The sequence below is a fragment of the Stegastes partitus genome, unplaced genomic scaffold (genome assembly GCF_000690725.1).
Source record: "Stegastes partitus isolate 25-593 unplaced genomic scaffold, Stegastes_partitus-1.0.2 Scaffold296, whole genome shotgun sequence".
NCBI classification, from domain to species: Eukaryota; Metazoa; Chordata; class Actinopteri; family Pomacentridae; genus Stegastes; species Stegastes partitus.
The window spans coordinates 391497-418740 of record NW_007578027.1 but is presented as its reverse complement, the minus strand read 5'-3'; the positions used below and the strand labels follow the sequence as shown (position 1 = coordinate 418740).

The following is a 27244-nucleotide window of genomic DNA, read 5'->3' as shown; positions in this document are numbered from 1 at the left end:
GGCGGTGGCAGCATCATGATGTGTAGCACGGCGGTGGCAGCATCATGATGTGTAGCATGGTGGTGGCAGCATCATGATGTGTAGCATGGTGGTGGCAGCATCATGATGTGTAGCATGGTGGTGGCAGCGTCACGATGTGTAGCATGGTGGTGGCAGCATCATGATATGGGGATGCTTCTCAGCAGCAGGCCTCAGATGGCTTGTAAAGGTAGAGGGTGAATGCGGCAAAGTCTAGCGAAATCCTGGAGGACCACCTGATGCAGTCTGCAGGAGAACTGAGACTTGGAGAAGATTTGTTTTCCACTTCTGGAGGCCATGTCAGAGTCCAGACCTCAATCCAACTTAGAATTTGTGGCAAGTAGCCTGACAATTTGAGTAGTTTTACAAAGAAGAATGCGTAAAAATTGCAACGTTTAGATGTTGAAGACTGCAACCTGTCACACAGGTTCAATGCCGTTACTAAAGCCAAAGGTGCATCTTCTAAACGCTGACTTGAAGAGGTTATTGCAATGCAAGGAATCACTTATTTTACTGTTTATATTTTTATTACTTTACCTTATGTTGGAGATAACTGTTCTCACTTTGACTTTCTTGTAAATTCTTGTTTAAAAAGCACAATTTGATATTGAAATAAGCAGTAGAAGGGGAACATCTCCATGCTGGATGAATGGTTTTAACTGTAGTTACTCTGTAATGTAACTGAAGCTGTACCAAAAAATAAGAATAAACAGTAAAACATTTGCTAGTGTAGTTAGCTATTCAGAAGTTTGCAGTCGTAAGTAAAGTACAACTCACTTATATTCATACCTAAATACCTAACCTCAGTAAACAGACTATATGGCCTCGTTTAACTTAAAGGAACATTTAGAATAACCTTGAAGTAATCTTGATTCTCTATAATCTTCCAGGCCTGGGAGGACCTCAGTTACCATCACTATTCCTCTTCAACCCGGAAGTAATTTAAAGGCCCAAACAAGAAGATGAACGACAGCCGTCATCAGTAAGTAACGGAGACAATGTGCCGTGACTGGATCTTTTATGGGGGTTGATCAGTTCAGTACTTGGATATTTATTGGGTCAGAAATTGAGCATTTTGATGCTTTAAACAATAAATTAATGTAGGGAGGTGCTACTTTGGCTGTAAATCAGCCACCTATCAATACTGAAGGACAAATGTTAAAAAGATCTTTTTTAATTAAACATGTAAAACATAAGCAAAGACATTTCAACAAAGTTTAGTGGTGGAGTCTCACTAATTTAAAAAAAATTAAACCAAAATGTTCCTTTTTCAGTGTAAAAAAAATCTATTATTCCAATATATCCGTTACGTTTCCTTGATTACTAATAATGAGTATCTGTATCGGACTTCAAAAAGACAGTTTTCATCTGATCCTGCTGTTTTCGCTGACCTGAACATCAGCATCACTGTTTTAGGTCTTAACGTCATTGTTTAAATGCAGTTATAAAAAATCAACAGTGACCCAAATCAATGCTGCTTTTAGCTGTTTGATGTGGACCAAAAGTCTGAGACCACTCAGAAAAAGAAAAAAAAATTCAAATGGTTCATTACAAATTATATTAGTTGCAGAATTTGAGTGAAAACTTTCCCTTACATTTGTGGGTATCTCAGTGTTGTTTGCTCCCTTTTGCTTGAATTAAAGCAGCACTCGAGCTACATGGACTCCACCCGTTTGCTCAGACCGGATCAGCCTTGTTATCCCAACATAATGTGACAGCGTTCCAAAGAGCTTCTTGTCATGATGGGGGTGTTCGTCTTTCTTGGTTTCAATAAAGTTCACTGGAGTTGATTTTTTTTTTATTAGCGCTCCTTGGTCTTCGTCAGAGCTTTGTCCTTCTCCACAAAGACGCAAACCAGCAGGTGTCGCATGTTTCCGTGGAAGGAAGTGCTGCTGCTCCTCGTTCAGGATGAAGGTGACTCACTGTGGTTTGATCCTCTGTAGTATCAAACACCTTTCTGTCACTAATCTAACTAGGATTCAGCAGTAAACACAACTTTTTCCATTATCCACCATGAAATGCTGCCATGACTCAGTCAATCCTGAGAGTTTGGCTTTTCCCCCCCCCCCCTCTCGCTTTTAGTAAATTCCTTATCTGTCATGAAGCCTTTCTGTCCTCCAGTAAACAAAGCTCAACTGATCCAGTTTCCATAAAAGTGTACTAGAGTGAGAAACCCTAAGTGTAGCCGTGATTTGACACTTCAACCTAATTCTGATGCCATGTTTCCTACTTTCACAATACTACTTATTGTTTGGCAGGAAACTGGAGGTACGGCCATGACTCCATGGTGATTTAGTTGAACATTATCTAAACGCTGCTTCAGGGTAGAATGCAGGAAAATCTAACCGTTGGACAAGAGATGGTCACCGGATTGCTGGCTGTTTACCTCCCTCGTCTCAGTCGGTGTGTGTGTCTGCACTGCAGCCCTCAGGTTACCCTGCAGCAGGAACTGATTCCATCCACCTGTGCTGGAGAAGGCTGATCCACTGGGAGGATATAAAACACCAGCAGACCAGCATTCGGCAGTTGCCAGCCCTGCTCATATGTGCTTCTTTGTGTCTTACGATTGTTGTACTTCTGTGAACTTGTTGAGGCACTAGATCCTGTTTAAGAACACTGCACACACCTTAGATTTGCCGTTAGCCTCACGAGTGATTGAGTGCTGTTAGGATTGTATTTCTGTTATTAGGTTGGATTAGTTGGATCGTATTTTTGTATTTCTTTGTTCTTCTGCAGAATGGTAATTTTAAACTCTCGGTTAGAGTCTCCTTTTGTTCTTGTTTCCACAGCACTCATTCAGTCTGTAGTTGCCTCACTTTTGTTGTTTCTAACGTCGGGGTTTTATGTTACTTCCCTTCTCCCTAGCGAGCTGGTCGTACCACTGACCTAGAAGTAGAGCAGAATCTAAAATATTTCCTCTCATTTTCTGATTATTTCCGAACGTGAGTTGCAACGTGATCTCCGGCTTGTGAGTTTCATTGTATGTCACCACTAGTGCACATTGGCAAACGAGTAAATGTAGAAGAACGGCACAATAAACTCAACTCTAAATTGTTTTTTTATTTTCTTAGAACAAAACAATTCTCCATCTGCACATCAGACACGGAGATGCAGAACTGAATAGGCAGCAATTAAAATAACACAACAAAGAAAAGTGATATATAATAAAAGTTTCAAAAGACAACTTTTACAAAACCATGTTGTCCACTGCCACGGACCCACCTGAGCATAAAACCAGTTCTTTCAAATATGCTATGTCAGGTTACTGTATAAGCATAATACAAAAAGTAAAAAGGACAACTTAATATTGATGACATACAGGAACTGATACTCTATAAACCACATCTGGGGCATAAATATCAAAAATTTAAATGCCTGTTAGCATCTGTTAAGTCTGCCTAATATACCAAATATGAGGAGTTTGAACTTTAGGCATCAATTGTGAAAGATTTCGCAATTGTTGAAAATCAATTTACCCCAGGTGTGTTGCAAGCAGTCATGGTCTAAATACACGTGAACATGGGAATGGTGGATCAGTCTTCATCTTCTTCACACGGCTACAACAGGGCGCTCAGTTGGCGTGCTGAACGGTGGAGAAGCACAGCTTGAGGGTGTAGGGGTAGGGACCAGCTGGGAAGACACAAACACTGAGTGTTAGGCAACAAGAACCGGGATTTATGCAAAAGTGAACGTCTTAAAGCTGCACCGATGTTTCCAGCATTCAGTTAGTATATCTGTGTGTTGTTAAGAGTTACGGTGACATTTTGGAGACTTGCTTTTCTTCACAATATGCTTTATATTCCTTCTGATCCATATGAACAGTTTGTTGTCCCAGTGAGAGCACGCTGCCAGTTTGACAACACTCTGCAGTTACTACAGAGAGGAGAGACGATGTGAGACTTTGTGATCAGTTATTTTTAAAAGTTTGATCTCCGACAGTATCCAGCTGCTGTTCCTGAATATTCGGTCACTGTTTGGACTTTAACTGTTGCTTTAGTTATGTCCAGCTGCTGCATCTATGGCAGATATTTTTATTTCTTTATGTAGGAGTCGAGGAATACAGTAGCTCAGCCAGCAAAATGATCACCGCATGTGGTCAGTGTTACGGGCGTTAAAAGCAAATATGTCACAGCCTAAATCAAAACAACAGCTAGGTCATCCCAAGGCTGCAGCCGTTGGTATAATTAAGGTTGTGACACATTGTTGCTGGCTGAGATTTGTATTCTGAACTCCTAAATAAATGCATCTGTCATAAGAGCATCGCAGGTGCAAATACTAACAGCTGAAATGTCCTTAACACCACAGACTGAACCAAACCAGCAGCTAAAGTCTGAACAGTGACTAAACATTGAGCTGTTGGACATCAACCTTAGAAATAAAGCAAAGCTCCACTAAACTTATTAGTAGAAACTGTCAGGACTCGTGGCTTCACATGACAAAAGTCTACATTTTAGTTTCACATATTTATCATGCTTTAATTGGTCGATAAATTAGGGTTTCCTTCACAAAGACACTAAGTTTAAAATAAAATTCCTCTGTGGACATTAATAAATAACTGTCACGTTTCTTTTCTGGGTATTTCACTTCAGAAACTACCAGCGTTGTGTAACTTCACACGTGCAGAGCAGCAAACTACCGTACCTGAACATCGGTCACTACACATTATCCAGCTAGTTTTGGGATGTGCACTAGAACTTAACTGGAATACAGTTGACAAAAACAGTTCACCATGTTGGTGGTTTAGCGGTGCTGTGTTAAAAGCCTGAAGTTTTTAGTTGCATTTAAACACCAGATGGTGAAGAGACCGAGTTGTGGGATCATGAGAACAGGTTCAGATGAGACACGGGTGTCTAGAACATACCTGCATTTTTCATTTGGTAGTGGTTCATCAGCGCCAGAGCCTCCATGGCGTCGTTGATGGACTCCCACTCTAGCAGACCTGAAGCGCTGCGATCGCTGGGAGCTGCACCGCCTGGTGAGAACAGACAGCAGCAGTCAGAATTTCAAGATTTTGGTTCAAACGTTTGTCTGTGTTGAGGCTGACTGATAGAGCATCAGGTGTAACAGCAACAGTAGCCATGTCTGATGATAACTATGATTTTTCTTTATGGTATAAATCAAAAAACATATTTTAATGCATTAATTAAAGACTTACTTTTCCCTGTGAACATTTTGACGTTAACGGGGCTCTTGACACCGATCTCCTCACAAATCTGTCGAGAGAACAGCTTTTATTAGGCTCCATGGGTATTTTACATACTTTGACTACATGCATATTTTAATGCTAACAAATACAAAGGCTTTTTTCTATCTACAAAACTACTGCAAACACACATTCGTCTTTGTTCCTACAGACCTGAGAGAAAACCTCCGGCGTGACGTCTGGCTGGGCGTTGAAGAAGTGCAACACGTTGCTCGGGTGCTGGATGCGGTTTTTAGCTGCCTGTTCTGGGGACGTGAACCGGTTGTTCCTGGAGCCGTGGAAATCCTTGAAACTGCTCGTTCCATCGTCCAGCTCGTAGCACTGCCCGGGAACGATGGCCTGCTGCTTGGACACGCTGTGGGAGGGACGATTAACAAGTTATATGGAAAAATACGTTTCCACGACTTTACCTCTATTCTGTTTCCTAAAACATACAATCTAGACTTTGTAAAAATTAAAAAAGAAAGAAAATACATTGATCACATAAGCAGAGTAAAAATCTTTAAATTGCATATACACACACAGCTTCTCTGAACATTGATGAGTTATGCAGCTATTAGAAAAGTAACCTGACTTTTTTTTTCACTCCACTGTGTCGTTTTTAAAAAAAAAAACTTGGGGGGAGTAATAATGTTTGTAGTTATTCAATATGCTAAGGTAAATACTGAGTAGAGATGTTGGAGCTCAAATAAAATGCTGTGCAATACATTGTCTGGGTTCAGTATTAATTCTAAAGACCTCCACCACAATCTTCTGATAAAAACTTGTCAACACACTTATTCACAAAAGTCATGTTTCCATAAACCTGTGCAGGATGAACTCACCAGACGTTGAGTTTCTGTCCAAACAGGAAGTTGTTGTTGAGGTGGGTGATGGCGCGGTCCACTGCATAGCAGTCTCCCATTTCCACCATGCCAGCCCCAGGCTTACTCTTCATGAACTTCACCTGTAGAAAGCAAAAGAACATGCTTGACTTGTTTTCTGTAGACATGTCGTTAGGTTTGAGACACTGATGTAGAGATTGTGCGTCTGCTGATGGATGGACACGCTGCTGCTTTCTGAGGTGTAAAGTAAGAAGTCAAAGCTTTCAGTCGCATGAAAAATGAGCTCATTTCAAAAAGCCGTCTGTCAAGAGACGCTTTCAGTAGATAATCCTGTTTTAGTCGCTGTGTGACATTTTTTCCAACTTCACTGCTGCTCAGTTCACAACTTCAGCCTGTCAAATGGCACCTGAGATTAAACATGAAATGAAGATAAAACTATGAATATTTTAGGTGCAACTATTCATAGAAACGCTGCTCAAATAGGAGATTTAAAGGGTAAGATTTAGAATTAGAAATGGAATATAGTACAGATTATTTTCATCACTTGTACGATGAAACCGTTTTTTCTTTTTAACATCAGCCCTTGTGCCCACAGAGGGAGCAGATCCTCTTCTGCTGTTTGGACAGAAGCCCAGAACATGGTTTCACTTAGAAGTACGACTGCTCTGAGTTTTCCTACACACTGGAAAAGGCAGTGATGAGGGATTTGGTTGCAGTGAACACCATGACGGCACTAGACGCCACAAAATCACACATTTTCGTTTAAATTCGCTTTTATAAAAAAAAAACAAAAAACAGGACTCACTAAATCTCATTGTGGATGTGTCTCTTCCTGGTTCTGAGGCCTAGAACTATTTTTTTATGTACATATATATTTGTCTTTCACGTTTTAAAAGAAAAGAAATGTGTTGCATCTTCAGTGTGTTTTTCTATGACACAGCAAATTGGACGAGTGTTTCACTTTGTGCTCTTCATGAAATAGACCTTGAAGGATAAAACACTGCAGTAATGAAGAGCTTGCAAATTTCAGCCTCTCCTTCTGCTTCACAGCTAAAATAATCTCCCGCCAGATGCTCACCCGCTCCACGTTCCCATAGAGACAGAAGATGTTGAAGACGCGGTCGGCGTTCATCTTCAGAGGCTCCAGCCCGTACACCATGAGAACGGGGGAGTCGGCGTGGGCACCGTACTCGCCGGGAGGAGGGGGAGGCGGTCCGTAGCCGGGCCCGTAGCTTCGTCCTCCGCGGCCTCTCATCGGTGGACCCATGCGCCGACCCTCGTAGGGCGGGGATCCATAGCTCTCGTCGTAGCCATGGTAACCGCCTCCTGCAGAAAGAAGCGGGTGAGACGAGTTAAACAAAGCGTGAATAGTTAATCAAGCAAAGTGAGGTTAACTCAAGAGGTGGTCTAAAAAAACGTGTTTGAGGAAAAGATGCCTCCTGTATTGGACGTACGACAAATTCAGTCGGTTAAACATGACGACAGCATCACTTCACTGCCACCCTGCTGAGGATCTATTTATAACTCCAGATCACTGTTCTAACCTAAATACATCAAGTTTAATAATCCACACTGTCCACTCCATTTTGAACTGTCAGACGAGAGGAGCACATTCAGTATCATGTACAACAACCACTAATTATGTTTCAGGAACACGTCATACTTTTATTGCTTCTCTACTTTATTCACTGCATTTACTGTCATTTTGTTTTTTTCTGGACAAAAATTTCCTCTGAGATGAATCAAGTTCCATCTAGTATTTTGTGTCTAGGTGTGTTTTGGTGTTTCCCAGGTGCGTGAGAGCCTTACCGTACTCTGGAGGGTGGTCGCCCAGCAGAGCAGGCTGTCTCTGGCGCTTGTTGGGGTTGGCGTTCACGTCCTCTACAGGAACGGGAAGACAGAAACAAGAGGAGAAAAAAGGTAGGAGGAAAAAGCAACAGATGAATACGAGAGGAAACAAGACTGGTTGCAATCTTCACATGACAATGGGATGCCTAAGCATTAAATATGTATGATAAACTGACATTTTGGCGCCAAAATCTGCCCCAGATTGCACACCATGAAGTCTACGATAAATCTACTAAAGCACTTCAACCAAACTAGTATTTCAGAGAGAGGCATGCATTTCAAGACCATCTGGCATGTGAGAGCCACACCGGCAGACATATACAGCCCTCCCCCCACATTACACTCCACAACAGGCAGTCCAAATGGCTCGACAGTCTGAGTGACTGTCCTTGGTCTGTTTTAAAATTAGTTGAAGGGAATGGGGAGGGAGGCGTGGGAATGTCCAGATGGCAAAGACTGATATTAGGTTCTAAGGAAATGACCCTAAAACACAAGCCTCTTTAATCCAGAAGCATCCACAATGGTAAACCTTTAGCATATACAGTGGAACAAGGGGGGGGGGGGGGGATGGCAAACATGGGGCGGATGCTGATGATCAAGGAAGTGAACAGGGTAAGAATATCAAACAAAGTCACTGGATAAGTCTTACAAAATGGCTAAATTTAAAGATGGAAGTTTGTACGCTCACACACACCTGCACTGCTCCCATTGCCATCTGCATCACCATCTGTACAGGTACACAATAATCATACACAATCAGAAGGGAAGCCAGGTTAATCAAAAGTTACATTTTTACCGGGCAAATGAAGTGAAATAACCCCAGTTAAATGTCAGGAGAGTGCAGTAAAACCACTTGGGACGAGGCCTTCTGTCCTCATTTGGGAGGAATTTCATCATAAATGCAGGTTACGATTAACTGAGATGGTTTGGTGCCTCTGCAGGTGACCAACCACACAATTTGGACACCAGCAGCCACTGTGGCCGGTGGATGAAAAGCTCTCCCGGCTTTCCAGGTGTGCAACACTCGGTAATTTTACAGAGTTGGTCATGAGTCAAGCACATCCGACATGAGTTAAAATGAAGTTCACACCCTTACTCCAGATTAATAGCTTATTTCCCAAAGAAACTACCACAAGTCCAGAGAACCACACATACATGAGAGTACTGATGGCTGTAAACTGCCAACAGGGGAGGCGACAAGACGTAGCGAACAAACAGACATTAGAAAACAGGCTTCGACAGAACCACAACCATCAGCCTCTTCCAGAAAGAGAGATTAAGCCTGTATGAGGGGAAAAAAATGGAGTCATGTCTGTCTTGTGTGGCGATGTTGGTTGCTGGGCTTTGGGGTCATGTGGTGCTGTGCAGTTATGTTCCCAGAGGAGGGTCTCGATTTACTTACTGCATGTTTACAAACAGTGGGAGGAAGACATTTGCTGCAGCAGTTCCACCACTCGCCACTCAATTCATTTCAGCCCATACTCTTATCCATTTCCTCTTTTGGGGAAACAACTCTCCACCTCAGGATCGATTCCTGGTTTTATCAAGTTGAAACGCCCTTTGGTGGGTTGGCTGGTTGCTGTTTCCGTCCTGATTGTTCCATTTTGGAATAGTCCGCTTAGCGCCCACTGGTACGCCGTGAGGCTGCCATAGAGCACATTTCAGTTGGGAAGCTGGCTCCTCTTAGCCGCAAATTGCCAAACCTGCATCACATGGAAGGCGTTACACAGGTTCTAGAGACTTTAATATATTTAGAAAAAAAAGCTACACTCAAAAAAGGGAAAGCTAAACAGGGATGCATGTAGTCAGAGAGTCAGAGGGAGAAGAAGATGAGGAGAAAGAGCAAGAGAGAAAATCTGAACTCCATGTGGGGGACACATATAAACCAAAAATGGGCCTGACTGGGCTGAGTGTGGTTGATGGTGTTGTCAGCAGTGTCTTGTCTTCATCAGTTGTCTTGTGTTGACTCCAGTGTGACTGGCTACAGCTTGGTCGAGGTGTGAGGCATCTATTGGATCAGTCGGTGCGGCGCCAGCGAGTGTCGCAGAGTGTGTTGCTCGAATGTTTTTGTTTTCGTGTCGGAGAGCGTGACGAGCGATGGGGCCCAAAACAGTACAGGAAGGGCCGAGACTTTGGTCAGTATCTGTGTGGCTCGTCTGCTGTAGTGAGGGATGTCTGTCTCTACCTTCTGTTTGGGTGGTGCAGTGTCTCCTCTGGTGTCAGTCTCCGTCTGGTGTAGACAGTGGGGCTCTGTAGATGCAAGCTTTGGCCTGCTTCAATGTGTCTCAAAGTGGGTGAGAGAGGAGGAAGGAGAGGAGAGGGGAGGGCCCGAGTGTAGCTCAGTGCCCAAAACTCCCCTCAACGCTACAAGTGTCTTCATGGCTCTTGTGCACGAATGCAGAGATGAGGAGTGAGTGGTATGTCAGTCCTACATCGTCATGTTGAGTGGATGGTGTCTTGCAGTTTGTCCCTTTGTATCTCAGGGACGCTCTGTGTGACGGTGGCTGCCGAGTGGTGATGTTGTCAGCATGTGTCAGCTTCTCCCTCTCTGCACAACATTCCTGTGCATGTCTTTTGGAGGTCACAGATGGCAGATAGCCTGTTGACTGATGCTGGTCCATGCCTCTGCTCTCACTTCTCAGCCGAATGAAAGCAAAATGAGTTACAGGTGGAGCTGAATGTGTTTTTTTTTTTCTCTGGTCAGAATCACTTTCTGACCACTTTAAACTTCAGGCTCTTCTGTCAATGTTAGTCAAACGTAATGGTAGAAGGTAGGTGACAGCGGAAAAGACCAGGATCAGTCTTCATGGCAAGAAAACTTGTTGAAATACATGTTGCATGTTAAAAAAAAAAACCAACAACAAAAAAACAGTAACACCACTAACAGATTCCACACACCCAGCAGAACTTATACGTGTTGTGAGGAAGGCAGGACAGCAAATACAAGCAGAAAGACGACATGTTTGTGTCTTGGTGGGATGTGCACTTTAACCGTCAAACTGTGAAACGTGTTGCAGCTTCACTGTGGTTCCTGATCGTGCCACCAGGTGGAGCTTCTTACCGACTGAGCACTCCGCTGTCAAACTGCTAACCGTGGCACTGAGCTTTAGTGTCTGGAGGCCGTCCGTTTAGCTAGCTACCTGAGGCTAACGCTAAGCTAGGTCGGTTATAAGGTAAAATAAAAATACTCATGATACTTAAAAATCAGGACCTACCTGAGTTCATGCCAGAGTTTATCTCCACCTACTTTCCGTCTAAACGAAAATAAAAAAATCATGCCTCGTTTAAGTTGTGTTGTTTTACCCCATTTTACACACACAATAGTTTTAAGTGTTGCGTACCAGAGAACACAACACCAGTGACTGCTGGGTCTGATTTATGTTCAGTCTCTGGGTTTCTACCAGTTATGACAACATCAGTTCCAACTGGTCTCACTTCACTTGTGAAAAAATCACAGAGGAAACGGACTGAACCCAGTTAACTATTTTAAATATGCTTGGTTGTGAAATAGTTCACATTCCAGACTAAGAACATGCACAACTGAGATGATTAACTGTCCTCTAGGAAAAAACCAGACACCTATGCAGCAGGTGTACAGTAACACAGTTCTGTTTCCTCCTCACCAACGGTAGCTTCAGGTGAACCAGCCGAGCGAGCTGTTGTGGGAAGACATTTATTCTGCAGTAACTACAGCCCAGGTGCTCAAACAGGATCTACAGACTCATGAAACTGGAGCTTCGGCACGTGAACGGCATCCTGATTGAACTCAAGTGGAACAGTCCAACATAAACAGTGCAACAGGTCAAGTAAACCAGAACAACGGCACAAGGAACAGGATTGCTAGCCTCCAGATACAGATTAGCATACAGTGCTGAGACAGTCTCCTGCTTAATAACACACTCTGAAAAAGACAATTTGTCATCTTTCTGTCAGTACTGCGTTCCTGCCAGCCCCACCACACAGCAGTTTTCTTTTATGACATCCTGCTGCTCATTCTGACAGACTAGTCAATCCTGATTAATAACCCTGACAGCAGTTCGTACTGAGAAATATTCAGATAATTAACACTTCAGTCATAATGCCACTCAAGTGCTTCCTAGAATGCCATATTAACAAACGGGTGATTTGTTTTATATGTAGTAATTTAGCAGCATTATCAGTGAAGAGCATTTCCTCCATCCACCCAGTAGCATGCTGCTGAAACTCCCCACAGTGGCAGTAAGGCTGCTGAACAGTGTCAGGAGCATGTGTGGCGATCAGAAAACGCTTGGGAACGTGTTTGGTGCTTGAGGTTTTACCTGGGCCGCCCAGATTGGGGTTCGTGTAGTCCCAGGTGTCTTGATCATTCTTGAACACATTCAGGCGAGTGGGCTGAAGAAAAACGATTGAACGCATGAATACACAAACCAGAGTTTCAACCTGGCTGGCAAAAAGCCATTTATACATTCAGTTCAGTAGTTCACGTGTAGCTGAACCAACAGTAGATGTTTCACAGTGTTTTAACCTCATGTGGGCTTTTTTTTTTTTACTACACCTCTACGGAAACAGCACCGTCATGGCAACAAGCAGATGGAACTAAAAATGTCTGGCGCAACAACGCAAAGTTAGAACTCCAATAATCATTAGAAAATTGAAAATAAAAGCAGAATTTGATTACTTTACAAAAAAACAAAAACTGGAAACAACATGGATGACATTTTTACAAGTGCCCACAGGTGATTTTTGCATTTTTACAACCACAACAACTCGTTTTTCAACTCTACTTTGCCCCTCAGCTAGAAAGATGTTTCCCCATGCTTAATGCATCTTCCATCAACTTGCTCCTCTGTATACTCCGTAGTCATGCTGCATTTATTTTATTAATCCACCATGTTTTATTGTGCTATCAATCTTTCCAATTTGTTTCCATCTGCTTTGTGGAAACACTGCCTGCAGTTCAGCCGATAACCCCTGAATCACTGTCACATGACTGTTCAACAGAACCAGCCACGGCTACTAAGTTATGCAGAGGAGCGCAGAATTTGTTTCATTATTTACTTATTATTACAGGATCTGAATTTTATTGTATTTTTTTTTTTAAAGTTTAAAAATAATTCTGATGACGCATCACGATTCTAAGCTTATATTCAGTTAACTTTCCGACAGAAGCACGTCACACACAATTATCTCAAGAGCTGCTGAGTCAGTTTTCAGTTTCCGGCTCTGATAAATGCAGTAATTTTGGTGATTACTTGAAAAATGCCTGTCGGGGTCATCCTGCTGTTTAATCGTAGTTTAAACTGACATTTGGTTGCACACAGACTTGACATTTGGAACCAGTTAACATGAAAATACAGCATTTGTAAATAAAACGATTATATCTTCTACCTCTACCGTTATGTCGTGCGGGTGTTTTTGTTGTCAAAATGCCAAGTACACCCACTCAAACACCGGCTGAGTCATGTTTCATACCTTTGCGTACTCGATCTTCAGGGTACAGCAGCCGGAGTAGATGTCGGCGCCGTTGAGGGAAGCTTTGGCTCGCTGGGCGCTTTGCACGGAGTCAAATGTGATGACAGGGTTAAGGACAAGACGTGAAAGGAACAGATTATCTTCGCAGAGGCGGTGAAAGAGCGGGAAAAAAATGTTTGTGCGCCTCCACGTTCTTCCAGGTTTATCTTCTTTCCGACAACAAATAAATCAGACAAGATTTCCATCACATACAGCGAGTGCAGGCGATTTTTGTGCAGAGGGATAATAACCACCTGCACAAATATTATGGTTGCCTCCAGAAGGCCATCAGACAGCTACAGCAGCTAGCAGCCAACCTGTATTTAGCTTTGACTTCCAGGGTTTTGTGGTGTCTGCATATTTGAAAACACTGTTCTAATGTGTTTGTGTCTGACAGCTGGAGGAGGTAGTGTGTAGATTCTAGATAAGCAGTGACAGTGATGTATCAACGCCAGCTTCTTGGTCACGGTTTCTCAACATGTTGCATCAACAATCAGTCTGGAAACCCCGGCAACGAGACAAAAGGATATTCAACCATTGCCTGGACGCCGTTCTTCCTGAAGATGACGATTCTCTGAACAGGCCCACAGTTGTTACAAATAGTGTAGAGGACATCCTGGGAGAGTGAAAGTAAATGTTAAATCAAAGTGAGCACTGCAGTAATATCTCATTTGAAAATGCAAACAAAGGCAGAGGTATGCTGGTTGTGGTAACGTTATCTGGTTCTAAAATCAGAACATCCGTGTCTCACTGCACGTCACCGCTCCAGATGAGTTTTTTTTGTCACAAGCTAACACAACATCTATGAATGCGATGAATATTTTCCACTGTTTTCTAGACTAAACAATCAGTGTGGAAACTAACTGGCAGATTTGTCCTAAATTAAATGAAGCTGCAGCCTCGTAATGAAGCAGCAGAAGATGATGATGATTCTTTGAACGGGCCCACAGCGGGTTAAAATAGCACGAGGACATCCTGACATAGTTAGAAAAGATATAAAGGCAACACAGAAAGCACAACAGTCATGGTACAACGGATCTCAGATGACAATGCAGACAGTGGCAGAGGTATGAAGGTTGTTGTCACGTTTATCTGATTCTAAGACCAGAACGTTTGTGTCCTCGTCACGGTTCTGGACAAGATGTTGCTATCGATAATTCTTTTATTTGTCTTATATCATAAACTTAATATTTTTAAAACAAAGATCTGTCAGGTCGTGGTTTTAGATTTTGCGATCCCATCTTCTGACGTATAAACTAAATGATCAGTCTAGAAAATAACTGGCAGATTTTTTCCCAAATTTAATTTCATCTGCAGCCCTATTAATGGACCACGTTACCCGGCAGAGCAGCAGCCAATCGGATGAAGCTGCAGATGTTTTGTTTTATGAGTCGCTTGTGAACACTGGTGGTTTCTGCCTCTTCAGACATGTGGCGCAGAATCGGAAATAATTTATTGATCCCTGAGGGGAAATGACTTATGTGCCAGTCGCTCATTCAAAGTCTTCCAGCTCACAGCCACTATTGTGGTTAATAAATATTTACATCATGCAGCTGTCATTTTTACTGGGCAGCATGCTCTCGATGCTACAACACACATTTGTCTCTAACTTAAACTTCACAAGAGCGGCAGAAGAGTGCAAAAAGAAACTAAACGGGTAAAACTGACCCTGGTCCAGGCTGGTGCAACCGCTGCAGATTTAAAAACATCACTATAAAAGGAAAGTCCTTAATTGAAGTAATGAGATGGCTAGTTACCGTGGTGATGGGGTAGATGGGGTTCATGATGGTGAGCAGGAGGACGTTGTTAACACTTCTGGAGTCGTCAGAGTCTCCCGGCCTGGAGATCTTCTGGCTGGTCGAGTAGTTGATGAAGGCCGGGTGACCAGCGATGTATACTTGGTTGTCTGCAGCATAAGTTACAGCTGTGGATGAGCCGTTCATGTCTTCGTACTCCACCAGAGCCTGACGCTTCTTGGGCATCACCACCACGTAGCTGGAAGCACATTTGCGGGCCGTTGTTTGTCAAATACTGATTACAAGTTCAACTCCCAGCTGCACTTTAAAGGTGCACACAGAATGAAGCCGCTTTGATCTACCTGATTGCTCCAAATTCTTGCAAGGCCTCCACCAGGTCGGCCTCCGTGACGCCGTCCACCAGCCCCCGCACATGCACCACCACAGACGGAAGAGTTTTGTGTGGGTCTTCATATCCCTGTGGAGGAAGTTTACAGTCAACAAATACGTTCAGCTACTTGTCTGACCTGCTCGCATCATGTCATCTATCTTCTGCTGTCTCCTGAGTTTCCTTGTATTTGACAAAACATGCTCAACAAGGCCTGCAGCGAACTACCAGGCAAGGTAGCGTGGAAGCACTGACGGGTGGATGCACATTACAATATCAGGAGTTTTTATTGTGTTTTTAGCATCTGAGCAGCAAGTCACTTGACACGACCTGCTGGCATCATGTCATCTGATTCAACCGCCTTCTGATCTTTCTTGCAAAGTCTAAAACACATCTTGGAGGCATTGCACCCAACCAAACATGACTGGTGGGTGTTCACTGTTCTTTTTCTTACGTTTCTAACCTCTGATCAGTCACAGAAGAGCTCATGTTACTTGTCTAACCTGCTGACAACACGTCATCAATCTTCAGCTGCCTGCCATTTGATGCAAATAGTAAAACATCTTTCACAAGGCCTGCAGCCAACTGGCGTGTCTTATAGTGTGGATGGGAGAATACACACTGTACTGTGTGTTTTTATTGTGTTTTCAGGGTGTATTTAGCATGTGAGCCACCAGAAATGTGAAAAGCTACGTGTCTAACCTGCTAATAACATGTCATCTGACCTCTGTTGTCCGATCAGCAAGACCTGCAGGAAACCACTGTGTGTGTGTTTTATTGTGGAAACTCTGACCTTCATCCTGTTGATCAATGAGCACAGCTCCTGACAGAGGATCTCATAAAAGAATTACTGATGCAAAGTAAAAAGGATGCAATTAATAATTATCTCCAGTGTTGATGAATCTGTCAAATATTGTCTTGATTAGTGGAGACTGTTTGGTCTATAATATGCTAGAAAATGTAATCCACAACACAAACAAACTAAAAATATTAACATTTAGGAAGATGGAAGCTGAGGTTTTACTTTTATTTGTTGCTCAGTTGTTAAAAACATCCAAAAACATGACTCAAAGTGATTATTAGGAAGGTGGGCGACTACTTTAATAGTTGGATATTCTCAGAAACATTTCCAAGAGATAACGGACTCGGGTCATTATTAGTTGTTGTGTGTTTGCCGCTACAACAAAATGCTAATAAGAAGAGTTTCTGTGGGAGTTAATTGTGTTTTAATATTTAACTCAATAAACTTTTCTGTTAATTTGGTTGGAACAAGCTGACAACAGTTTAGCCTCTCGGTGTGAAGCCGCTAATTCGATGCTAGCTGCTGTGTGTAGCTCCCTGTTAGCACCGCGGCTAACGACAGCAGAACAAAGCCGGGCTCCGGCGAGGCCCGGCCGGGAAACCGCCCTCCAATCAGCCCATTCAGAGAGCAGAGCCGCGGCTCATGGAGGTCTACGGTGTGGAGAGCTGCTCGGGTTAAACTCGCTTTTGAAATATACACAACGGCTCATAAACGGAGCGTTTTATGCAGCGACTTTGCCCCCAAACAAGATTTAATGACCCGCGTCGCGTCGTGACACATTTTTTTCCCCCAACGTTCATCTGAATGAATCAAATTGTACCGAGAAACGCAGCGACCGACTTAAACTGCTCGTCATGCAAGCTGACGTGACCTCCGCTGTATTCCACACGGCACCGACTCACCGTGGCCATTCCGTCGGTTTTCTGTCGTTTCGTTGCCCTGCCGTCTTCGCTGTAGTAACGGCCCGTTGCAGTAGCCATGTTGTCCCGGTTAAAAAGGATGGTGGTTGTGACGAGCAACTGAAATGGACGGAAAAGTCAAGAAAAACGAGCCTCGGCTTGCCACGCCCACTTTAACGACAAGACGCGCCTTGATTGGCTCCGGCAGCTGTCGATCTACGTGCGACTGAAGGGCCAACCAATGGGAGGACATCGAGTATTAGCGGACTGTGAGGCAGTTGTCCGCCACGAGACCTGGATCAGGAGGTTCAGGATACAATAAACTTTATTGATCCCTAATCGGGGAAATGCACATTTTATGGTTTACATACATTGGTCAGTTACTTCCTGGTAACTTTCTATAATAACAATAATTTTTATTTTTACGACAAGATGCAACAAAGCAACGCAACAAAGTGAAATCAAGATTATTCTAATATTAACAATTTATCTATTTTTATAATGAATATATGCCTGAGACAGCGGTGGATTTTTTATTTTTTTTACTCTTAAAATATTAATCATGACTTCTGTCAAACACCGAATCTATTTTGGGGAACACATTATTTATTTATATATATGTTTCCCTATATATAATTTAGGCTTTATTCTCTGTAAATACTCTTTACATTTTTCTCACACTATTTTATTTAAGATACTCGTCGCACTGTAAAAGCATAGCAACACAATTTCATCATACTTGTACAATATTATATTAAGATCCATATATACTCCAGATTTCCACTAAATGTAATCTACACCCAGTGAGTCTGTTTAACCTGAATTCACAGAAGTCAATGTATTTCCTGTTATTTCTGACCATTTGATAAACAACCATGTATATTATGTAAGAGTAAACACAACTTAAATGAACAAACTTGGTTAAAACGTTGAATAACTACATTTTTCTAAATTCTTATTATTTTGGCATTCAGGTTTATCTTTAAAATCTCTTTGGGAGGGCATCAAATATTATTCTATGGAGAAAAAAAAAAACCCAAGTGACCCCAAAGAGACATAAAATTACACCAACATCATGTGCTGCCCCCCACAGAGAAGGGACGACAAACACTATACGGGGAAAATCTCAAAAGACAAACCAGCTACAGTAAAATGCAAAACTACAAAAAGCTGCACATAATGTCAAGAAGATGAAAATGAGGTGGAGGGCCAGTGTCTGCTGCACCTCAAGTCTCAAGTCTGAATGATTCACCTCTAAGTAAGACAGTGACGGAAAACCTCCAGCTTTTCTGAACAGAGTGAGAAACGAAAACAGCACCAGAGGTTTGTTGAAGAGGTTTATTCAAAAATAAAACTGCCACCGTCCCAACATATGAGCCAGGAACAGCACGAAACTGTCAAAGCAGCCGCTTACAGAAATCAAACTGAAGCACTGTTTACATTTTAAAATCAAGTCACAGAAACAAATCAGAGATCAACACATGAGGAAAATCTACTCAGCAAACAGAGACGCTGGTCGGGTCTGTAATAAAAGGACAGTGCAGCAGGAAACCAACAAACAGGAATGTGGCGTCATATTTAAAGGCATGCAGGCCAGAAACTCTGGAAACTAAACTGCATTCAAACTCAGGAGCGCAATACAACGAATAGGAGTTTGCCAATCTTCAATGGGGAGAAAAATTTGGATGAAACTTGAGCTCTGGGAATAAAAGCAGTTGATCGATGCGGCGTCATCCTCCAGAACTGCATCAGCTGTGCTACATCCCGTCGCAATGTACTGCGAGAACTGCTAAAAAAAAAGTCCGCTGCAACGTTCACCTCCGCCGGCGCTGCTTCTTGTACTGGCTACGTTAATTCTGAGAAGAAAGTTGACCTACGCAGCGGCAACGTTTAAAACGACTCCTATCTAATGGAAACGGATTTCTGTACCGACTAAACCCTGAACAATCTGAGGCTGCGTGAAGACTACAGTCCTGTGGAGAAAATCAAACCTGAAAGACTGCGACTAGACAAATACAAAAACAGCTGCTGTAGGTAAAAGCAGACAGGGTGCAGGGTTAGGGACAGTGAAGGGACTAATATCTTCTTGGCTCAGTCGTCTGCTGGTGTTGGGCTTCGGTTTGGACTTGCTGAACGGGAACGACTGAAACAGAAACGGAGAACAGTTAGTCTGCAGCAAGGGAGGAGGACAAAGAGCAGGAGCATAAATACAGCATCTTAACTTTAAAGTTCATGACTGGATAGGTGCTGATATCTAAACTGACTGAACATCTCTGAGCTCCAAACTATGTCAGATTATATTCATGTGCTTTACATCTAATATTCCTGATGTCGGGCTCAGATTACAGGAGTTCTGGGACATTTTGCTCCTCATCTGGTCTGAGATCTTGGACCAACGTGAGGTTTGCTCCAGATTATTTGATATTTCGAGGAGTTTAAAAATCCACTCGGAGCTCATAAGCTGCTCACAGATTCATCAAGTGGCTCTGAAAATATTCAACATGTTTGATGTTTATGTTAAAATCTGGATGTTATGAAATATCAGCTATTGACGGGAGCAGCAGACGTCATCTATGTCTATCAAATCTCCTCCCAGTTCTTGCTCAAGAACAAACTGCTTTCCACTGCAGAAACCTTTGACATAAAAATTCACCAGAATGCAGGAAATGAAGCATCTCACTCTCTAGATTTTCAATAGTTGTGTAAACTCTGTCGGGACGACCTCGTTGAGCAGCGATCTTCTCCAACATCACCATCGACGACGTGAAACTCGGTGGATAAAAAAAACCTCCATCGTTGCATTTCCTGCATCCTTATGAAACTGAAGTTATTCCATTAACTAGTGTTGGTTGTTTCGGGGTTGAATCCCTCAGCGCAATGGCAAAAAAAAAAAGAAAAAAGGCTGACTGGGAGCTTTTTCTGTGAACATTCACGCCACCTTGTGTTGACTCAGAGTTCCTGCAGTGGAAAGCTGCCAAGAGACGACTGGTGTTGAACCATTTCCTATTTAGGCTTTTTACTTTTTCCCCTCACTGTGTAGTATCATTACCATTACAGCTCGTTGTTGCACCACAATATCCACGTGTGAGATTAGAGGGAAGAATATGTGTGACTTTTATTCTATGGAACATTTGAGGATTTTAAAACTCCTGTAATCTGAGCCCGGCACGCAGACACTTTCTGAGAAATAACTGTCCAGGATCAAAAGCTAAACAGATAACTGACCCCCAGGGCGATAAAACACCCTCCAAATATCTGGCATGTCCTCACCGCTGACTCATTGTTAGCTTTGTGTCTGCTCTAAGAAATCTAATCCTGCCACAGCTACAAACATAGAAAAGCGGCTTAAAATGATAATGATGTGGCACATGAGAAAAACATATCTGACAAAGCCTCCCCACAGCCCTTTAACACTCACCCAGGCATCCAAACACTCACACATGCAAACACACATCTTAGCATGCTGGTTAAAGCCTCAACTTTAGCTCTACAGTCACCAGATTCCCAGACTACATCAAGCCTGTCAATTCTTTCACCATCAACATGAGCTTGTCAGGGGTTTGATTTTTGGTTACCTTTGGAGACAGTGGCAGAAACAACAAGTACAGAGAAGCGAAGGATGAAAGGACTGAAGGACGGATGACTACAACTTGGAGAGACACTGCGCTGGGAGGCTCTTGAAGACTGATCTCTCGTCAGCTCTTTCTCTCACTTTCAGAAGCTAAGACAGAGGCCGAAGAACTCTGGTAGGTAGGTAGGGGGGTCTGGTAGGTAGGTAATGGGTTTAAAAAGGTCGAACTGTGATCTGTGTGGGTCAGCCCTCTGGTACGTCTGAAGGCTGGCTGGCTGGCTGGCTGGCTGGCTGGGTGACTCTAGTCGAACAACTGTATGTGTGCGCGGGCTGATCTCGTCTGAGCGTGTGCGTCGGTTGAACAGACAGTCGCCCATTCACTGTGGGGAGGGTTCGGTCGGTAGGTCGACCTCTTTCTCGCTGTCTAACACCAGATGCAGGCGAAGGCTGATCTCAGGTCAGCGCTTAGTCACCCTCCCGCAGGACGTACACACCGCCAGCTGGCAGACCCTGGGCCTGGGATCAGCTGCGGTGTCAGTGCAGTGCTCAGCTCCCACCACACGCTTTAAAGAAAATATGAAAAATAAACAAAACTGTGCTGCAAAGATGCTTACCGCAAGTCACACCTATGGTGTCGCTTTGTCTGATCTCTACTTGTTTGATCTAGCCAAATTCAAAATAGGGAGCTAAAATTTAAGAACAAATTTCTAAACATGTAAAACTCTGTCTGACCATCTTTTCTTAACATTTCTTAATGCAGTAAATCATTTTCCCCTCTTGCTCTGTCAGCCTGGATGCATTTACAACAGCTGGAAGATTAAATAAAGGATGAATTCATCTCTTATCTCAGGCTGAGCAGAGCTCGTCTGTCATGTGTTCTCTTTTCAGCATCTGGTGGAACTGATGCAGAACCACCGAGGCAGTGAAAAGAGAGCACAGGAGAGAGGTCTCATCTACTTAGAGTCTGCCCCCCCACTGCTCTAATGCCCCCAGCAGGGGCAGAAGATCTGAGGACGTAGAAGATCTTGTAGGTCGTCCATCTCAGCGTCGTGTCGTCGGTCGGCAGGTCGGCAGCATCGTGACTCTCCGGTGAAGAAGGCTCTACTTAACACCCATTGCCTAAAATGGAGCACCTCCCTCTGGCTAATGTGAAAAACATAACTGACCCTGACTTTGAACGCAACATTAAATCTCTAACAGGTTGATCTAAACCTCACTGAGCTGTTACACATGTCTACAATAACAGAGACAACTAAGCATTAGACATTACTCTGCCTACACCCTGTTCTAGTGAAAGACATCAGACTGAGGTTTACCTGTTCCTCTTGTGGTTGGCGGACTGAGAGCGTGAGCGAGATCTGGAGACAGAACGCCCTCTGGGGGCCGAGCCAGACCGGGACCTGGAGCGACTGGTAGAAAGACACACATTTACACTCTACACTTTGTACACTGAAGCAGAGAAATGTGTTTCTCAGATATCACCGTGTGGTTCTGACCTGGCTGCCTGTAAGGTCTATTTTTCATTTCAGTGTTCTGTCTCACGTTTCAGCGTAGAACAGACGTAAGAAACTCTCCAGCAGAATACCGGAAACTGAAGCCCCTTTCTGACACATGATAATGAACAACAGCTTCATGGATCTTCTGACATTCTGTTGATCCTCTTTACCTTCATGTTTCTCACAGTTTCATTCAGACAAACTCACCACAGCGAGCGAGGAAACCATGAAGCCGACATGTTCGGAACAAAAACGAGAGCATGTCTGAAAGATCTGAATTTCCTCTTCAGTATTGTCACATCTCAGTCATTAATGTTGATAAATCCAGATGTTGTGATGGCTGCTAACTGTGTCACCACATTTCTACACAGTTCAAAGAATCAGACTTTTACTATAACTCACTGCTGATTAATGTTCTTGACAGAGAACAGCTTCATGATACAGAGACAAGCTGGTGTAAAGCGGCGACATCTAGACAACTAAAAGGCTGCAGCAGCGATCCATCTTCAGGTTTGACAACAGCTGTATGTTTCAGATTCAAGCTGCTGAAGTTCGGACAAGAACAGAACCTACCTTCTTGCTGGAGTCCTGGACTTGGAGCGAGCCTGAGATCCAGACCTGGTGTTACGGGAAACACAGCAGTTAGTCACAACGCGGTGAGAATAACGACAACATCTGAGGCGTTAAACAGAAGATAACAAGTACTTTGCCAACTGGATTAATCTAATCTGGATGAGCATCGTATCGCACAGTCTAAATATGTGGGGAAACAAACAAACAATAACTGTGTTGTTTACTCACCTGCTCCTGCGCCTGGAATAGGACGGAGATCGACGACGGCTCCTGAGAAAATACATCAAGAATCAACACACAGGTAGCCAGAAGAAGAACAGCTCCACCAATGACCAGAACGTATCGGTAAAAACAAACTACACGAGCAGGTTTCAATCCTTCAATGATAACAAGCATAACTTCAGCCACACATAACAGGGACTGACTCGTATTTATCTGCAAACTAACTTCAGTCAATCATGTTTCGTAACGTTGGATGATGAAGTCATTAAACTGATGTGAGCCACAAACCCAGAAACATGAAATCAAGTCTGTCTAAGTGGACTGAACTCAACAAGCAGTGATCCAATGATAGCATCTACACGTCACATCACTATCTGAGCTGCTAATCACAGATCTAATTTCGTGCCGCTCCTATTATGACAACAGCCACCAGAACCAGCATTTCCTGATAACGTTTATTAGGCGTGTCTGTCTTTGATTTACCTGCTGTGGCTGCGGCTGCGGCTACGAGAACGAGAACGGTAGCGACGACCACGAGACCTGGACCTGGAGCGAGACCGCGAACGAGAGCGAGACCTGGAATTAAAAAAGAAAAATCAAGATTCACGTCCTCTGTTCCATTGATAGCAAAGACAGTGAAAAAAAACCGACAAGCATCAGTGCCTACGGCTCGCTGATAAAACCGACTGATCCTTCACCTGCTGCGTCTTCCTCTCTTGCTGAACCGGTAGCAGTCGTAGGCGTAGTGGCCTCGGTCTCCACACTGGTAACACCGATCATTGGGGTCGAACTGGCGGCGGCTCGGACGCCCTCGGCCCTTCCTGGACAGGCCTGTGGACATCTCCACACGGACACGGGAACCACAGAGAACCCTGGGAAGAAGAACAAGGTCAGTCGAGTGCTAAACATGTTGGAGGTGGACCAACAGATCACACAGAAGTGGGTCGGTTTCAGTAAGTCTTTGAATCCTCCACTCTTCATCCGTCTTTTTTTTCAGGAAACCGTCTCTACTTACTTTCCATCCATGCCTTTGACTGCATCTTCTGCATCTCTGGGATCCTCAAACTCCACAAAAGCGAAGCCAGGTGGGTTCCTGGCAACCCAGACGCTCCTCAGTGGGCCATAATAACTGAACGCTCGCTCCAGCTCCCCTTTGGCAGCGCCGTTCCCGAGGTCGCCGACGTAAACTTTACAGTCGGTGGCTCGAGACGAACTACGGGATGAATAGTACGACATCTTTCCTTACCTGTTGGGAGGAAAGGAATAAAGGAGAGCTTTGAGCCACATTTCATAGACTTAACCAGGTGCTGAATGTTTTGGAGAAAATATCAAAATGCGATTTTCCCAACGCTGCACTTTAATTTGCATTTCAGCTCATTAAGAGTCAAGCTTCAGTTAAATATTTACACATCAGAGTGACAACTGGGCGAGACGGTCACACAAGAAGGATGGCATAACTTAAAACCATAAACATGACAGTTTAAACCCTGGGTCTGATCTGCTATAAAATGAACGACGAGTGGCCACTAAATAAGAACGCTGATCTGATATCAGCTGAACTACATTTACCTGAACCGCATCGATCAACGGACAACAAAAAGCAAACCCTGGAAGTTTCTTTCTGGTCAAATTAAATGACAGATTTAGTCTGATCACTTGGCAGTCACAGTAAATCTTGCGCTTTGCTTCAAATAGCGATTTCAAATGGAGTTGATGTTCAACTCTAACAATGAACCTGCTATTCACGAAAATACGTTTCTTGGATCCTCGATGAGCAAGCTTTGTTTCTTAATTTTTATTTTATTATTTTTTGTCTGTCTGGTTTGCTCATTCACTGTGATTAAGACTTTTTCTTCTTCACAAAGAGAGAAAAACTAAAAACAAACATCTGGTGACAAACATTCCAACATCTGAAACGATTTGAACCAAGAACAGGTTCTTCATCTGCAGTGTGACACGAAGCAACACAACCGATTTGTTTAATTTAAATCAGCTCCACAAAGCTCAGATCTGAACGCCACCCAAAGCAAATGCCTTTAACACAATCTGAGAAAGGTGCAAAGAGTATTTCTTAGCTTTCTAGGTTTTGTTTTTCTATGCAGATGTCTACAAAGCCACCACTATCATCCTGGGCTCACGAATGAGTTCCACATAGAGTCATCCGGTGAAAAGCAGGTTTCTTTTCTTGTTGCATCGTTTCTATCAGATGAACAAACTACCACATGGTTATTTATTCCCAGTATGAGCAGCTCTGGGTTCTGGAGATGCAGCATTCTGCAGGACGGCTGTGGGAGACATTTCAAAACAGGCGGTCTGGAGGTTCAGCAGGTGTTTGGCGCCACCGTGGATCTGCAGCTCCTCAGCGCGCCAAACAGACCTCCAACCTCCTCCATAAACCGACAATAAGGAAATCCTGCTTGAGTTTCATTTCACACTTCGCTCCGATTTACAACCTCAAGGACCAACGGTCGACTTTAGTTCTCAGGTTATTTAGCCACAGCAACGTGTTGGTAACGACACGCAGCTTTTTCTTGTAGCACATCAGATGTCTATTAAGTCTTATGATTCCACATATGTAGATGTGAGCGCAGCTGAAGACACCTGACGAGCTCCAGTCCGCCTGAATTAAACGTCACCCAAGACTGAGCATCACCTGCGTACACTGCGGATCAGTGTAGCCGCTGTGTAGCGCCTCTCTGGATATTTCTAACTCACAAATACGCCAATAAAAATAATTCTAAACAAGCACACAATTTCATAGATGAAAATTCAAGCGGAATAAGGGTTGAATGAGACTATGCTAAATCCAGGAATTAGTCGGGGCCCGGCTCACCGCCTGCTCATAAACAATGGCGGTAGCACGCGTTAGCTTAGCCTCACCTTATTCTGCTGATTTCCGACTCGGCCCCGAGCAGAGACGAAGCTCCTTACGTCCGAACAGCAGCCCGAAGCGCTTATTTGAGCGAACGCGGAGGATTTGTGCAGATTTGACGCGTTAAACAGCCGCTCAGACGAACATCAGCGCGTCCTCCACATGTCTCCGGCACCTCAAACCAACGGATACCGCGACCGCACCGCGTGACTTCCGCTTCTGCGCACTGCGGCTCACACGGACACTTTAGTTCAACTCAGAGACGAATTAAAAGAAAAAAGATTTTGGAAAGTTTTATAGTTATCAGAGAAAAAAAACACCAACTTTACTAATCAGAATAATAATATTAAAATATTAATAATAAAGAAAATATGTTTTGTCGTGTTTTGTGTTATAACACCGTGTAACGCTTTTAAAGTTCCTTATCTTTCTGACTTTTAGGTACAATTTAACAGTTTTACAGTTTTTGTACAATTATCCATCACAGGATTTTTGGGGCCCTGCACAGCAGCAGCAGGACTGTTCACAGCATCCTTTTATATGTTTTCACCCATCTATGGTTTATAATCTGAAATGGTAGTAAATTCACCTACTAGTGTGGCCTGGGATTGATTTAGACTGAATATTTAAAGTGACTTATTTAACTGATATATTGAATGTCACAGGCCCACTGAAAGTAACGAAATAAACCAGAAGTCATCCGTGTTAGATGTCATGTTACCCTTGAAATTACAAAGTCTGTTTTGTTGTTAACTTACCAGGTAAATCAGCTGAGGTTATAGCAGGAACAGGTCCAGTGGTTGGGGGTGAGAGATGGAGCTCTTCAGAAGATGCGAGACACAACAACACGTCAGCCACGTAACATGTCGTATGAGACATTCAGTTTGAAAACTCTTACTCCAGTGTGTTTCTTTGCAAATTTATTCACATGATGTGCATTTATCAAAAAACAAGTTTCTTTTCATGTGATTATGTATTATAGTAAATCTCAGTGACATCATTTGACATTACATGTGTACAGGGACAGGTTTTCCTCACCTGATGCTCGAGTCTCAGCTCAGTCTGAGGCAGGGGCGGATCTACCGGGGTGGCATGGGGTGGCATCTGCCACCCCTAGAAGATGCCTTGCCACCCGGGCTGCCACCCCAGTTCTGAACGATGTAATTCAAAAATATGTGGCCGGTTGGAAAGAGCGAAAGTCCGCATATGACGAATAACGAGCGAAAGTCGGATGTCCGAGTGCTTGTGAATGCACCATGAGGACGTTCTACTACAGACACATAGGAGGCGACCCGACCTCCG

The 27244-nt window shown here is 43.4% G+C and overlaps 2 protein-coding genes across 4 annotated transcripts; both read right to left on the bottom strand.

Annotated features, from left to right (window-relative positions):
* Positions 1 to 3058: 3058 nt before the first annotated feature.
* On the bottom strand, positions 3059 to 17320 carry LOC103358185 (heterogeneous nuclear ribonucleoprotein L). 2 transcript variants are annotated; one of them, XM_008283059.1, is made up of 14 exons: positions 17212 to 17320; positions 15482 to 15597; positions 15141 to 15378; positions 13914 to 13999; positions 13345 to 13441; positions 12192 to 12264; positions 8588 to 8620; positions 7855 to 7926; positions 7124 to 7371; positions 6046 to 6167; positions 5375 to 5576; positions 5174 to 5231; positions 4880 to 4990; positions 3059 to 3648 (listed from the first exon to the last, which is right to left on the bottom strand). In XM_008283059.1, exons 1-14 carry the CDS (start codon positions 17287 to 17289, stop codon positions 3590 to 3592), a joined length of 1593 nt encoding a protein of 530 aa, XP_008281281.1. In that variant the 5' UTR covers positions 17290 to 17320; the 3' UTR covers positions 3059 to 3589. The 2 variants fall into 2 exon arrangements, with proteins under 2 accessions (XP_008281281.1, XP_008281282.1); XM_008283060.1 differs by lacking the exon at positions 8588 to 8620.
* A 1211-nt stretch (positions 17321 to 18531) lies between these two features.
* srsf7a (serine and arginine rich splicing factor 7a) lies at positions 18532 to 26151 on the bottom strand. 2 transcript variants are annotated; one of them, XR_520239.1, is made up of 9 exons: positions 25951 to 26151; positions 24086 to 24316; positions 23769 to 23942; positions 23554 to 23646; positions 23077 to 23118; positions 22849 to 22893; positions 22096 to 22188; positions 20784 to 21342; positions 18532 to 19351 (listed from the first exon to the last, which is right to left on the bottom strand). XR_520239.1 is itself a non-coding variant. In XM_008283058.1 (8 exons), the coding sequence occupies exons 2-8, from the start codon at positions 24304 to 24306 to the stop codon at positions 19300 to 19302; spliced, it is 720 nt and encodes a 239-aa protein (XP_008281280.1). In that variant the 5' UTR covers positions 24307 to 24316; positions 25951 to 26151; the 3' UTR covers positions 18532 to 19299. The 2 variants fall into 2 exon arrangements, 1 of the variants encoding a protein (XP_008281280.1); XM_008283058.1 differs by lacking the exon at positions 20784 to 21342.
* Between the last annotated feature and the right edge of the window lie 1093 nt (positions 26152 to 27244).

Coding starts and splice junctions, on each gene's coding strand:
- srsf7a (XM_008283058.1), bottom strand. CDS start 24,306: ATGTCGTACTATTCATCCCGTAGTTCGTCTCGAGCCACCGACTGTAAA. Junction 23,119..23,553: donor CGCAGCCGCAGCCACAGCAG/GTAAATCAAAGA, acceptor GTATTTTCTCAG/GAGCCGTCGTCGATCTCCGT. Junction 22,894..23,076: donor TATTCCAGGCGCAGGAGCAG/GTGAGTAAACAA, acceptor CCGTAACACCAG/GTCTGGATCTCAGGCTCGCT.
- LOC103358185 (XM_008283059.1), bottom strand. CDS start 17,289: ATGGCTACTGCAACGGGCCGTTACTACAGCGAAGACGGCAGGGCAACG. Junction 14,000..15,140: donor CCATCTACCCCATCACCACG/GTAACTAGCCAT, acceptor TCACTCTCCCAG/GATGTCCTCTACACTATTTG. Junction 5,232..5,374: donor CGCCGGAGGTTTTCTCTCAG/GTCTGTAGGAAC, acceptor TTCTCTCGACAG/ATTTGTGAGGAGATCGGTGT.